At 38.1% G+C, this 15,670-nt stretch overlaps 1 protein-coding gene across 1 annotated transcript in view; it reads left to right on the top strand.

The window, feature by feature from the left end:
• The window catches only part of LOC150108543 (KICSTOR complex protein SZT2-like), a 1,022,772-nt gene that overhangs the window by 488,931 nt on the left and 518,171 nt on the right, over positions 1-15,670 (top strand). The window contains exons 31-32 of the mRNA XM_090390485.1: positions 3,544-4,329; positions 11,390-11,609. Of these exons, the coding sequence (XP_090246611.1) occupies positions 3,544-4,329; positions 11,390-11,609 (1,006 nt within the window). The remainder of the gene's footprint in view (positions 1-3,543; positions 4,330-11,389; positions 11,610-15,670) is intronic.

Below are 15,670 nucleotides of genomic sequence, written 5' to 3'. Positions count from 1 at the left end.
TTTACACCTTTTCAGTACTTGTTTGTTGTTCAATAATATGCTTTTTTTTCCTCTTTTTTGGAGAGTGACGGAGAGGGGAGAATCAGCTGAACATAGACTAGTTTTTGTGTTATTAGGATGTATATAAAAAGGGTATAAGATAATATATGACATGTGCTAGTTTGGGGAATTTATTTGGGGTGAGAGATACAAATCACGACAATCTGCCATCCATTCACATTTTGCCTCCATAACACAGAAGTGCAGTATCCTTTGTTTAAAAAATCTTGTTAGAATTCTCTCTACAATATATGGGTTATCAAAAAGGACTTTTCAACTTTTATTATTATTATTATCCAGGCCTCCATGGAGTCAAAAGACTCATCGTGGGAGGTCATTTTTAGGAAACACAAAGTTTATCATACCACTCCTTGAACCCATTGACCGTTCCTGCTCCAACCACTCTGTCAGGCAATGCATTCCAAGGTTCAACCACCCTCCACGCAAAGAAACCACTCCTCACTCTCTTGTGCTCAGCCTCCTTTCGTAACTTCCAGGGATGGCCCCTTGTCATTGCTCCTTCCCTCCATTCCACCAAGTGAAAGAACTCTCCAATGTCTATCCTGTAACTGCCTCTCAACAGTTTAAAAGTCTCGATCATATCACCTCTCCTCCTTCTATCCACCAAACTTTGCATTCCACATTCGCTCAGTCGATCCTGATAACTCGTATTGTACAGTCCTGAAACCATCTTTGTTATCCGCCGCTGTACCCTTTCCACAGTCAATTTATCCCCTTCAAATCCTGGGGACCAAATCTGAGAACAATAGTCTGTGGTCTGATCAGAGTCTTATACAACGGAATGATAACTTTTTTATCTCTGCAGGTCAGCGTCCTTCTCAGTATTGCAGCAATCTCCTCTGAGTTACCCTCACCACCTTTGCAATATGCTCTCTGAATTTCAGTTTTCTATCAATCATCATCCCCAGATCTCTTGTCTCCCCTACTTCCTCCAGTACAGCTCCTTCAATCAAGTATGCATCCTCCCTCGATGGATCCCAAATCTCAAGACTTTACATTTTGCTGCATTAAACCGACACCCCCCATTCATTTGCTCATCTGTCTAGTTTATTCAAATCCTCTCGCAGGGCTGCCACATCTGCACTATTACTGATAACCCTTCCCAGCTTCACATCATCTGCAAACAACTGAGTGTCCCCTTGCAATCCATTGACAATATCATTGTTATAAAGGTTGAACAATACAGGTCCCAGTACTGAGCCCTGTGGAACCCCACTTGCAACCTTCTGCTTCCTTGAAACTGCCAATCCATACACAACTCTCTGATACCTATTGGACAGCCAATCCTGAATATAGTTGACCAATCTGACATCCAAACCCATGTGCTGCAACTTAAATATCAGCTTATCATGTGGCACCCTGTCAAATGCCATTTTTTTGGATTTTGCAAAGGCATTTGCAAAATCCAAAAAAAGGCAATCATATTACTAAAGCAAGAGTGCCCCTTAACAAATCCATGTTGATTCTCACAGATAACATTACCCTCATCTGCCCAATGCTGTATATAGTCCCTCACTAATTTCTCCAAGGCCTTAACAACTATAATGACACACAAACAGGCCTATAATTAGACACTTCCAGTCTGCTACTGCCCTTATGCAGCGGCACTGTCTTACTTTCCTTCCATTCCCTGGGTATCCTGCAGTCAGATTTTTATTGAAAAGCCAGGTCAATGGAGCTGCCAGTTCTTTAGCACATTCTTTCAAAACCCGTGATGAAATACCATCTAGTCCAGCAGCTTTACCGGTATCCAGAGTACTCAGTATTTGGAACACACACTCCTCTTGCACCTCTAAATCCTGAACCTGCCCCATCCCTCTAGTAATAAAACCTCCTCCAGGATGAAATACTCCAATAAAGTGCTCATTGAACAACTCCACTATGTCCTCTGCAACAGTCCCTCTATTCCGATTTTTATCCCGCAAGTCATTCTTTCACAATTGTTTCTCCGCCTATTGGCCACATAGCTAAAAAATTCCCTAGGATTTTCTTTGGATCTTAGTGCCAATATCTTCTCATATTCCAGTTTTGCCTTCCTCACCATTCTGGTCACTATCCTGGCCTGCGTCTTATATTCTTCATGCATCTGTCCTCCACCCCCTCTCTTTATATCTCTTCCATAATCTCTTTTTCAACTGCAGTTCCTGTTTGATATCATTTGTCATCCACTTTACACCAAATTGTGTCCATTTCTTCACCTGTGGAATACTGCTTACTATTGCTGCTAACAAATATTCTTTCACAATTTCCCAAGTACTAATGATATCCTGGCCTTCCAGTTCTGCCCTCCATGGAACGGCCCCTAGTTGATACCAAGACTATTATAATCACCCGCCTTATAATTCCACATACGTTCCCTTTTCTTTGATACACCTGCATGTCTGTTCATTCCAAGTCAAAACCACATGGTCACTCTCTCCAACTGGTGGAAGAGATGTCATCTCAGTTATTATCAGCTCTTCTGATGCTATGACCAAATCCAAAACTCTTGAACCTCTTCTTCTCTCTATTACATGCTGCTGAAGACATTTGTCCCTCAAGAATTCCAGAAATTCTATCCCCCTTCTTACTACTTGCATTTCCTCTTCCCAGCGTATACTGCTGTAGTTAAAATCATTCTTCTTGCACTTGCCAAGCTCAACTGCTTAAACATCTCCTGGTCCTCAACACCTCACTAAATATTCTGTCTTGGCCACTTCTACTTCACACCGTATGCTTTCAAAACCTTTTGTGTCACTGCCTTCCAAAGCCTCCACTTTTAGAGGACATAAGTCATCACTTATCATAAGCAGTACTCCACCACAACATTTTCCTTTCCTATCCTGCCGAAAAATGCTGTACCCTGCCACTTCAATTCTGGTTATTATATCATCCTCCATCAACCACGTCTGAGAGAACCTAATAATCTTTGGCCAAGCTGATGCTATCAGCACCACCAATTCATCTCCTTTATTTTGGATACTCCTGGCATTAGTATAGAGCATAAAAATGTCTCTGCTTCTATACCTATCATTGTCCCCTCTCGACCCCCAGCTCAATGTTACCTGATGTCGCCCTCCTTTCCCCAAGCACCCATTCCCACAACAGCAAGCTTATTAAAGTTAATACTGCCAAAGAACAGACAAACTGATTGATATACTTGTCCCATAGTCTTAGCTGCTTCAGTGTTTTCCTAATTAGCGATCATTAACTTGTGAGTTATAATTCTTTAGAATCAGCTGTTTTCTGAGTTCTCACAAGATGTGATTTTCTGGATAATTTTTGTGGCATTGAATGCTAATAATTTAGCAAAGGGTTAGTCTAAACATATTAAAAACATGATGATGATAATAACAAACTGCTTAAACAATAATAAATAACTTAAGGGACTCTTTTTTTTTTTTTTTTGAAGTGAAAGAAGTACTTTTAAATAGTTTCTGATTTTTCATATTTTTTTTTTCTGGATAATCTACAATATAATAATTGAGCTTCAATATTTTTCAGGAATTTCAGCGAATGTCACCTCCAGGATATCACTTAAATAAGGAGAAGGACTATTATTATTTAGTTTTGGATGCTGAAACTGCTGAACAACAGAGAAGATCCTGTGGTTCCCTTATTCCACCTTTAGGAGTTGCAAGTAAATGTCTGATCATACAACAGAATCCTCATTGTGATGATAGTACTGAACTTAAAAATATTAGCACCGAAGCAGAGTTTTCTGCGGGATTTAATGATCAGAATTCAAGACATTTTATGAGAAGGCAGAGTGATAATGGTTTCACAGATGATATGCATATTTCACATTTCCTGCAGTCTCCAGAAGATATACAAGATAATCATACATGGGGAAATTTGAGAGACTCAGTAAGACATTTAGAGATTGCCCATGAAGATGAAAGTGAAACAGAAGATGGGGAAGATGTAAAACAAACTAAATTTCGAATTAATAGAAAGCAGTCTTCAAAATTTTTACGAGAACGGCACAGAGAAGGTCGTGCATCTTCAGAGCCCCCAGTTTTGGCAAGGGAGAAAGCAAAAATTGTTGCTTCTAAAACTGGCCGTTCTGCCCCTGGTGAGTTTCCAGCTTTTCTGAGTCACAATTCAACTTTAGAAAGTATTGATGGAAGAAATAGCAAGTTACAACATGAAGAACAATCACTTGAATTAGAATCATGCATGGAATCACAAAGTTTTCCAATTAGAGACAGCAATAACTTAAAACAGCTTCCTGTGCATAGAATTTTAGAACAGTTAGAATTACCAGTAGAATCCAGTTCACCATCAGAGGTAAGAGTGTGTGTGTTTATGGAAGATAATTGCTATATATATGCACAAACTGTAAATTTAGTATACTGAAAACATCAGTAAATTTGTGGTTTTCAAACAAGAAAAAAAAATCAATTTTTAAATGTATGATAAAATGAAAAAAAAATGTTCCTCAGTAGTTCTAGTTTATGTTTAGAACAATCAAAGCCTATTTAGATGTTTAATATTTTTCTTATTATGCAAGCGTTATGATTTCATTTCATTATGTTCAGTACCCCATCTTAACGAAAGATTTTTTGATACTTGCAGTCTTCAACCTATGAGGATCTGACATCAGTTGATCCATAGTTACAATGTCGTGAAACTTCCAGTCATACAATTCAACTTTATACCAATCAAGAGTTAAGGAAAATCTAAGCAATGCTTCGAGTGAAATTGTTCATCACAGATGTGTTGGCATCATATAATCCAACACACAATATTTTGTTATTCGCATGTCTTTTTACTTCATTTGATAGGGTTAAATAAGGGACATAAAAGGTCAGGTGATATGAATAGTGCATCCACTTGTAAACATAATAAGATTTATCTCTAGATGAAATTGAATATCAATAATAGGTAAGTTAAGACATTACAAGACTATTAAGTGACTTTAAATTGGTTATATCAGCTTTGAATATAATCATTGCAGATGAAGTTCACATTAAAGAACATGTTAAAGGATCTACACCATTGAAATCTGGGTCCTGGTTCAGTTCACGAAATAGAAAGTTTTTGATTGTGTAGATGGAAGAACAGATACAAAGGCATGCTCCTTTAAGCCTATTTTAAGAATAATTGTACAAAGATGATTGTGCAGAAAGTGATTTTACAATTGTAAAGAAAAACAACCAGCAATATCTAAGAAATGTGTTACTAGCTGAGACTGTTTATCAGATTTAAGAAATGTTTGGGATTTCTTAATGTTAAAAGAATTGACAAAGCTGGATTTGGCAATACAGGACAGGCTGATGAGTTTATAAATGTGATAAAGTGGTTATCGAGAAAGATGGTTAGAGTATGCAACAGATCTTTAACATAGACAAGACTTCTGTGAATTCCATACACAACAGATAGAAGCTACAACAAATCAGTGCCATATGTGGGGTACAGGTGAGGGTGGGGGAAAGAAGTTTGACACTTTTCTTGAAGAGTTGAAAGTTATAATTGTTGATAAACATTGAGAAATGCTGTTCCAGAGGACAGAGGTAGATGGAATAAACAAGAAAGATGAGAAGCAGGTTTAGTGTGTTTGCAGTTGTACTGAAAAGGAATGTTGGTCAACTGCCACTATTGATTTAGCAGCCCAACAGAAAGAGGAATAATGATGATGCCAGTTAACTAGAGCAGTAGCCATAGAAGATACACAGGGCCGAAACATCATGTCTGTGAAATGGAGGTTGAAGTGACTTTGTGAGGGGAGAGATCAGTACTGTGAGCTAAATCTATTCCCTCTAGATAGTATCAAGAATTCTCAAATCTGCATATCCTTTACAACAATATTGTAAAGGATATACAGATTTGAGATTTATATAGAACTAGCTGCTGGTTGGGTGTAAAATAGCATCTTGAGTAAATACAAGGTTGTCTAGTTTTTGTAGAGGCTGAGGATACTGTTTATGTGATGTGTTTGTGCCAGGAGAGGCTGCAGGTATCAATTCAAAGTAGAGAGAAATCTTATCCCATTTGGTGATTTGCATATTAATAAGGGTAAGGGAAAGTGAGCTGAGATCCCTTTTGTGAGAGAGGAGGCAGGACTTCATTTGGTGGCATTGCTGAAGACCAAGTTATCCTTCTTCATGGAAAGATGATATGGAAATCAGTGTTTAAGGCATTAATTGTAGTTGGCCTTGAATCTTAGTGTGTCTAAGAACTACATTTGTCAAAAGAGTAAGATGGAGTGTACTATTGTTGGAAAAGTGGTGGATAGGATTAACCCTCATTGAGAGTAGGTCATTTTAAAGGAGAAAAGGGTAGATGATAGTTTGAATAGACCCATGGTTCACCCAAAGAGAGTACTGTCTGCCATGACACACACACACACACAGTGAATGACCAGAGAGAAAGCTGGCTACCCAGTCACCGAGGGTGGTTGAAGTAATTCAGTTTGCAAAGCAGGCCTTGATGCCACACATGAAGAAGAATGCTGCACATGTCAAGGATGACACTGCACTTTTCCAGTAGTCGGTGATAAAGGCTAAGAAACCAGCTGTGAATCTGGATTAATGGAATCCATACTGTTAATTGCTGATATTACTCTTCATAGAAATGAAGAATAGTAGTATGAGCTTCTATGTAGTGAAGAAGTTGACTGTTGATAACTTTCTCCATTGTCTTGAGAAGTATTGAGATGATGGTGATTGGTTGGTAGTTGAATGGCTGTATTTTATCTCCCTGTTTCGGAAGATGCTTGCTTCCATGTGTTGAGATGAGTGACAGCTAAGCAATAGGTAGCAGATGTCAGCTCAGGACCACAACATTGAGTACAGTTGTAGAGATATTGTAAAAATAATCATAATTTATAATTATGAATCTTTTTACAATTATTTCTCTGTTAGTTTATTGTTATAAATTAAAGATACCAAGAAATTATATGCTTGGTTTAATCCTTAATCCAAGTGTAAGCAAACAAGTTTGCGCCTGAACTATTTTCAGGACTGGGGCAACTCGTATAAAGAAGCTAATGACTTCACATTACTTGCCTTAGTATCCCATGATCCACATATCCTTGCAGACATGTATAATTCTATTTATTTATTTATTTATTCTTATGGCAAAAGGAATATAGAACAGCTACATGTCAATGTCCAGTCTGGAAAGTCAATCCAATGCCTTATCCGTCACCTTGTGGATGTCCTGTAGGCTACCACCCTGAAATTGGTGCCTTGGGTAGTCGATCTGAGTAATCGTCTGAGCCACGGGAGAACAATCACAATAAGGGTGATCTGAAAGCCCCATTTATGTAGAAGATAGCCACATCTGCCCTGGTTAGTTCTGATCCTGTTGATTGATAGCCAAATCTTCCTAGGAAGAGCAAAACCAGGCTGCAGAGCACAGGGATCTTCTACCAGGAAGCCATATGTTGGGAGATTGTTGGACCAGTATTCTCTCCACATATCAGGTGTTGATGGCAGGGCAGCTGAAGAGAGTTTGTCCGTGGACCAGAAAGGCTTTCTGGATTTTAGGCAAAGACTAGATGGATTTATGAGAGTCTGGTGCAGGGGCCGGAGCGGGTTGCTCATTGCTTTATTAAATTCTTTAATCGAGGCTTGTCTTCTCCGTATGTTTGGTTAGTTGAGGTCAGAGGAGGGAGGGTGTTCTCAGAGACTGGAAACTTACACAAGATTGTGGTTTGAGTTGCTGTGAGGAGTGGTAACCTCTGCAATATGTCTGGAAGGCGAACTAGTTAAAAAACATCAAGGGTATTTGGAAAGTGGAGGGGAATTCTGGAATTCAGGTAGTTAGCCTTACCATTTACATTAGATCATTGCTGATAGCAAAAACTTTTGCATCCCATCCAACTTGATAGGTAGTGTTGGAGAAGGGGGAGCCAGTTGGAGTTGTAGACTTTCAGGTTACCTAGGACACTGACTTCACTTTTTCGATAGCTGGATTGTAGATGGTCAAGTTTCATGGAGAAGAAGGTGGGGGAAGGTCTTTGTGGTTTGCAGAGTGTAAATGCAGCAGGTGAATGTTACTAAGTGGGGGACAAGGAAACCTTTAGCCAGAGGAGGTCGAAAGCATGGATTTCAAATTTGCCATCTTCTGGCATGCAGTGTCAGAATAGACAAAGGCACAGGTGCCAAATTTTTTGGCGGCGGAATGAATCATGAAGAGTACAATTCGGGCATTGAAGTTGAACTGTGGTTGAAGTAGTTTGAGTTTCTGTTAAGGACATCTGGTTTGGATGTCTGTTAGTGGTGATGAACATTGCTTATGTTGGAATTTATGCTGCAGGTATTTGTAAAGTGGATGTGGAAATGATATTTTTGGTAGGGATCCTGGTAAGTTTGGAATATTGTGTTTAGTGTGATTCATTTGGATGAACTGGTTGTTGAGGGAGATATATTTTGTTTGCAGTTGTGCTGACGTTGTGTTTGATCTTTCTTTTTTGTTTATTATTAGATGAAAGGAAAGCGTAAGGACATGCATTGGGGAGGGGAGATACTTCTGAACATGACACCCATGCAAAGAGCAACCAAACTCCATACATATTATTATTTGACACCTCCAGGGAGTCCAAGCCTCATCGAGGGAGGGGCACCTATTCTACAATTCTCCATCTCCACTGCTCAATCTCATTCACCTGTCATCCAACTACATCACCTACACCAATGCCATCTACTGTGCACCACCACTAGTATTTTCACAGATAATCGCAAACATCCATGCCCACGGCGGGATTCGAACCCCTGTCCTTTTGGGTGGAGTGCGGATATGCCAACCAGTCACACACACACAAACAAAAAAAAATCTACCAATAATTTTCCATCCACTTTAGCAATTTACAGTTGATACCAGTAGGTGAACCCTAAAATCGGGTATTATTATCTGAGACCTCCATAGAGTCGAGGACTCATCAAGGGAAGCTGTAAATTACCCAACCCAGCTATCATACCTTCCCTTAAATTCATTTACACTGGATGCATTCATTATCCCTAAGGGCAAATTTTATTCCACTCACTCACTGCTCTCTGGGAGAAAAACTGATCCAAGAAACTGCTCCCTGATCCAAGTCAATAGATTATATTCCAATCCCATATTCTCCAGCTTACGCAACAGCCTATCATGTGGTATCCTATCAAATGCCTTAGAAAAATCCGACATTATCATAGTGTATCCATTCCCTTTATCCAACTCGGCCGTAATGGGTAAGTTCGCCTATGGCTTTGATCACTTCCCTTTAAGGAAGGCTTTCCACCAATGAGCGGCAGACATCAGGTAGAATTTGTCTTCATTCCTCCATCAAAGCAGCACTGAGTTCAGCAACACATCAAGGACATGCTGCTCTGGACCTCAATCGCCACTCCAATTCGTCCCACAGGTGTTCAATTTGATTTAGGTCGAGACTCTGCGCAGCCCAGGGCAGTTGTTTAACACTCATCTCTTCATACCATTTCATAACAGCCGCAGCTTTGTGGCATGGGGCATTGTCGTCATAGTAACATGGGTCCATTCCATAAAAATTCCACAGTGCAGGCAGCACCTGATTATCCAGAATATGAAGGTAGTAAGCTGCCTTCATGGAACCACAGACAATGACCAGTGGTTCAACTCCAAACTAGCTGAATGCACCCCACACCTCCTCCACCACCACCACCAAACTTTGCTGTAGGTACAACACACTGTGGTAACAAACATTCACCAGGCTGCACCCATATACTTGTTTATTCATCATTTTTTATTTATCTCTGTAAATTGGTTTTTATACTCCGTGTATATTAATTACACAAATGTTCAATTCCAATTGGTGCAATGACTCTTAACTATTTCTTTTTGAATATGGAAAATCACTGAATCAAGACCAAATAAAAAATATATACTTGTAATGAAACTAAAACATTACATACATTTAAATAAAATTTCATAAATAACTACAAAATTAACTGGATCCATGCCGTCTAAAATAAATCTACACTTCAGAGATTTTCTTATCCAAAAATGTTAAAATCATTCATCCTCTGATTCATTCTATCATTGAATTGTTTGACATATAGTTAATTACGAACACCTTGTTTTAACAACAACAAAATGTTCATCAGAGTCGGTTTCTTTGTTTAAGCCTTTATTTTCAAAATATAAAACTTATCAACTTCCCTGGGACTATGCAGTGTTTCCTTATTTAGCATAACTTGTCTCATTCATCCTCACTCTTTCACTGGAGTAAAAATATTCTTACCTCAGGCAGTTTTATTTCAAGATACACAAATCATAAATTCATTCCCAGAGAAAAACAGTTTCTTTTACTACTTTATAAACACAGTATCATTAAAGCCACTTTACAGTTTCATATTCCTCTAATTACATCACTTGTTCTGATAAATCAATATCACTGGAATCCTTGAGACAGAAGGCAAAACTTTTCATTTAATGTTTCTTCAAACATTGAAATAAAAGGTCTACTTAATCTCCTTTTTATTTGCTATTCACTTGTTGACCGTCTCACCAATCCAGTTAAAAGATTCACCTTTTCAGAATCCACTATTAATATATATTCCAGCTGTTTAGCAAGTTTACTTAAAAACTTCCTAAAACAAAATTCTCTGATCTGCATTCTTAGCCGTCCATTCTCTCTCTCTCTCTCTCACTCAACTTGTTTTCTTTGTTCCCTGGATCAACCATCAGTTTCCTCAGTGAGCATGGTACTCCATGTAAATGGAAGCGAGAAGTTACGTATAATGACTGATGGATTGTCTCCATTAGCATAAACAGAATGTCTTCACAAACCACAACAAATATAATATCTCAACATTTAACAATTTTATATTACAATAAAGAAGATAAAAAATTATTACAAACTATCAGAATCTAGTAAGTACATCAATTTCAAATGTTTTATGTTTCATTTTTAAAATAATATATCAATAACAGGCACATTGCAACTGCTGATATATGTGGTATGAAATCAAAACTAACTAATGATATATTAGAATAGAGAAACAATTGTAAAAATATTCACAATTATAAATTATGATTATTTTTACACCCTACCATCAGACTAGAAACAGGTGAACCTTGGGTTCATCGCTCCAGAGTACTATTTTCCACTGCTCAGTTGTCCAGTTTACACGCGCTTTGCACCAGGCCAGATGAGCTGCCTTGTTTATTGTTGTGATGTTTGGTTTGTGTCTGAGTACTGTAGGTGCAGTTCTTAACATTTTGCAAATATGTTTGTCTTAGAAAGAGCTTGAAAGAATACTTAGTCATATGTTATTAAATTATATGTAAATATTTGAAGGGATGAAGTAGAATCTGATAGCATGGATAATTATTACTTTAGTCCTTTAAACTAGTTTATGCAGTAATTGTATTTTTATTGCAGCTCCCAAGTCCTCCATCTATAGATAATAAACTTACAGCCTCAACCCTTCATAACCTCTGTGACACCTCAACTGATGCATCAGAATCTGCTATAGCAGCTCTATCTCCATTGAGTAAAACTGCCCCTCTACCAGATTCAACAGACTCCACACCAGTGGTATTCAGTGAGGCTGACTTTTCAAGTTATGTGGGGAGTGGTCATTTCAGCAATACTGAAGATGGTAAGAAAAATTGAATGTTTTGGTTACTTATGCATTGGACATAGTTTCTTTTTGAACATCTCAAATTGATAATATATTTTTACTCCAACTCTCTGTAATGTTAGATATGAAATTCAGAGGAATTGCATGTCTATGTTAAATTAGTATCTTCTTTACATCATATGGTATGAAGCCTCTGCCTTCACAAAATTTTGGTAACATAAATTGCCAAGTCTTGGCTAAATCCAATCATTACCATTATTATTTCAAAAGAAATTCACTATAACAAGTAATTTTGTTTTTCCTTACTATAGTCAGAGTTAGCTATACTATGACCAATTGCAATTTTACTAGTATAATATCATTTAGTCAGGTTAATCTCCACAATCTACTCCTCACTTCCTCAATTGCTCATTAGTGTTATGTCATAATACTTATAAGCAGCAGTCAGAAATGTAGTCTGATCCCATAAATTTTCTTCATCCTGGTTTCTGTGAATAATCCAGTTAGTGTATATGTGAATGTGCCTGATTCAAGCAATGATTACACTGGACAACACATCATTTGCCTCTGAAATGAAAATAGCAATTCTTTACTAATTTTGATGTGCTGAATGTGAAAATGACAATAAAATCTACCAATTGGCTCTTGTTTAGGAGAGACTCGGTTCACGTTGCTTACATTACTATCATTCAGCAACACTGTATTTCATTCTCCTGAATGCCACATGTTGCATAATATTGCATCAGCCAATCATACACAACGCTCTCAGGAGCTATTGCATCATTGGCTGATGCAGTGCAGTTGATGCAGAAAGTGATGTCATGAGATGTCATCTCATGACATTGCTGTCATAAGATAATGCAATCATTAGTATAAAATGAAGTTAGGGTGAGCAAGTGTTTGTGCAACTTCCTGGACTACATTCCCATTTACTCCTGTGTCATAAGTACTACACAAGTGATCTCTGCAGTGTAAGTGCAGCAGTAGTCATGCCTCATACTTGTGTTAATAGTGCAAATAACTTTTGTAACATTTGCAAACCAGTGAAATTTGGTGAAAAAGGCATATCAGCTTTATTTCAGATGTAAGATCAGGAACCAGGACAAAGCCTGGGTCCACACATATGCCATGGTATGTATGCTAGAAATCTTCTCAAGTGACTGAAAGGCAGTAAAGTGTCGATGCCGTTTGCGGTTCCTATGGTTTGGAGTGACCCAACCACCATGCAAATGACTGCTATTTCTGCATGGTACCACCTGTCAGGAGGCACCACAAGGAAAAAAGTGGACAGTAGTGTACCTGAATATACCATCTGCTCTCTGACCAGTTCCATACAACAAAGAACTTCATGTTCCTGAACTTCAGAAAGGATTTTCCATCGATTCAGAGGATGGAGGCAAGCTCGGGTTCTCTTGAGCCTTTAGTGTCTAATGATGATCCATATGTCGGCTACAGTGTGTTATCTGTGGCACATATTTTCACATGAGAAGAACTGAACGATCGTGTTTGCAATCTGGAGTTGTCCAAGGCCAAAGCATAGTTACTGGGATCAACCCTTCTAGAATGGAATCTTCTCAAGGAAAATGTCTGAGTGACTTCGTTTCACATTTGTAATGAGTAGTTTGTGCCTTTTTTCTGAAAGGAAGATGACCTTGTGTTCTGCTACAATGTAGATCACCTGATGAATGTCCTTTGAATCAAACAGGACCTGCACGAATGGTGACTATTCATAGACTCATCAAAATTGAGTCTCAAGGCAGTGTTGCTGCAAATGAAAACCAGCTCCCATCCGTTCCAGTCTGACATGCTATCTACATAAAAGAAACTTAATACAATATAAAACAGCTGTTGGACTGTCTTTAATACAACAAGTATGGTATGGCTGGGATCACTGTGGTGATTTAAGGTAGTGCTGTGTTGATGGGTCTGCAGCTGGAATATATATGAAGTACTGTTTTTTTGCAAATGGGACAGCTAAGCAAGGACTTTGCTATGAAAAGATAAACTAGCCTGAGGAAATCTCTGAAGGTAGGAGAGAAGAATGTGCCACACCCAGCACTGGCAGAAATGCAAAAAATTCTGCTACTGTCCCCTACACATCAAACTTGGTCTGATAAAAGACTTCGTAAAAGCCGTCTACCAGACTGGATAAAATTTCAAGTACCTGGCTGACGCATTCCCTCAACTGTGAAGTAAAAATTAAAGAGGAAGTTTTTGTGGGTTCTCAGATCCAAGAGCTCTTCATTGATGAAATGTTCGACAACTTGCTACAAGGTGATGAGAAAAAACCTTGGAAAGCATTTCGTCTGGTGTCAACTAACTTCCTCGGAAATGTCAGGGCAGAAAAGTACAAGGAACTGGTTGAGAACTTGTCTCTGTATCACAAACTTGGCTTCAATATGTCCTTAAAAATACACTTGCTCCATTCTTACTTGGATTTCTTTCCCAGCAACTGTGGTATGGTTAAAGATGAGTATGGTGAATGTTTCCATCACGAAATTGCAACAATGGAGGAACAATACCAGGGAAAGTGATCTACTTCCATGTTGACTGACCACTGTTGGATGCACTAGAGATGATCCTGAGCAGCTATACAAGCGACAGGCAAAGTGACATCGGATCGAAGCGGACATTTACCAGTATATGTGAGAAGTATGTATTACTCTATTATATAAGAAACTACTGCAGATCTCTCTCACAAACCATAGCCAATTTTGCATTTTCATTGTTATATTCATGCTCAGCACCTTGAAATCTTTAAGAAATGGCTAAATTAATCTGTGGGGCATGACTTTTGTAAAATTTTGTTGTCCAGTGTTATTAGATAGTGTCATGGTGTATACGCATTCCTAACCTTGTCTGGATAGGCATTTGAAGAAAAGCATGCCAAGTTTCTATTCTGATAATAATGCCTCATAATGTAGTATTTTGCAGTGATAAGGAATGCTGTCTTCTAAAATAAGCTTCTTTTTGTTTTGCTTTTTTTTCTCCCTAAAAAACAGTTTTCTACTGCATTCTCAGTCATCAGATCTCAAACTTCACATGTTCAAGCAGACTTAGATCTGATGACTGGGAATGTTATGGAAAATTGTTTCTGCTCTGTAAGCCATTTAGCAGCCATATAGGGATGGAATGGAGTATTGTTATCTTAGAAGACAGCATTTCTGATATTCATTATGATGAAGATGGCTGTTTCTATGATAGAAGGCTTAGTTTTGCTAATTAAGTAATAAGAGCCAGCAAACTGAGTATAGAAGTGAATTATCCCAAAAAACAGAAGGCAACGAGTGAAGTGCCACAGGATTCTGTTTTGGGACCACTGTTGTTTAACTCGTATATCAATGATATAATTCATAGTGTGAAAAGAGATATTCAGTTGTTTGCTGATGATGCTAAATTAGGAAGAGCAATGTCAAAACTTTCTGGCTTGTTGTTGTTACAAGCCAATTTGAATAGTTTGCTGCTTTGGGCTCGAAGAATGGGGATATCATTTCATTGCTGCTAAACATAAAAGTTTTGCAGTTTGGCTAGAGAAGAAGGAATGAAGTTTATTATATTGGAGGAACTTTGCTTCAGGAGGTGGAGGCAAAGAATCCAGGGGATCTTGGCAGATAGGAAACTGAAGTTCAGGGAATAGGATGAAAAGTTGTAAGGGTTTTAAAATTTAAAAATTTTAAAACCCTTATTTTAAAACCTTATTTTAAAATTTATCAGATAAGAATGTGATGTTTCCATTGTATAAAGCAGTAATTAATCCTCATTTGGATTTCTATGCATTGGTCTGGTCAGCTAGTTACATTGATAAGGAAACATTGGAGAGAGTGCAGAAGTGAATAACTAAGACTGTCCCAAGACTCTGGAATTTTTTTCTATTTATAGAAAACCTACACATACTGAAAGATATTTGCACAAACAGTCACACTGTCATCTAGCTTACCAATATGCTATTCTAAAATCACTAACATATAGTGGCAGAGCTATCCATTGAGTTATTGAACTCAGAGAATGTAGTCTTCAAAGCTTGACAGATAGAAGAAGGAGGAGGGGTAATATGATTGAGACGTATAAGTTGGTGAGAA

Source organism: Typopeltis vanoorti, chromosome 3 (genome assembly GCF_054136105.1).
Source record: "Typopeltis vanoorti isolate ZY-2024b chromosome 3, IOZ_Tvanoo_1.0, whole genome shotgun sequence".
Classification (NCBI taxonomy): Eukaryota; Metazoa; Arthropoda; class Arachnida; order Uropygi; family Thelyphonidae; genus Typopeltis; species Typopeltis vanoorti.
The sequence above is the reverse complement of the archived record's forward strand: the minus strand, read 5'-3'. Positions and strand labels throughout refer to the sequence as shown.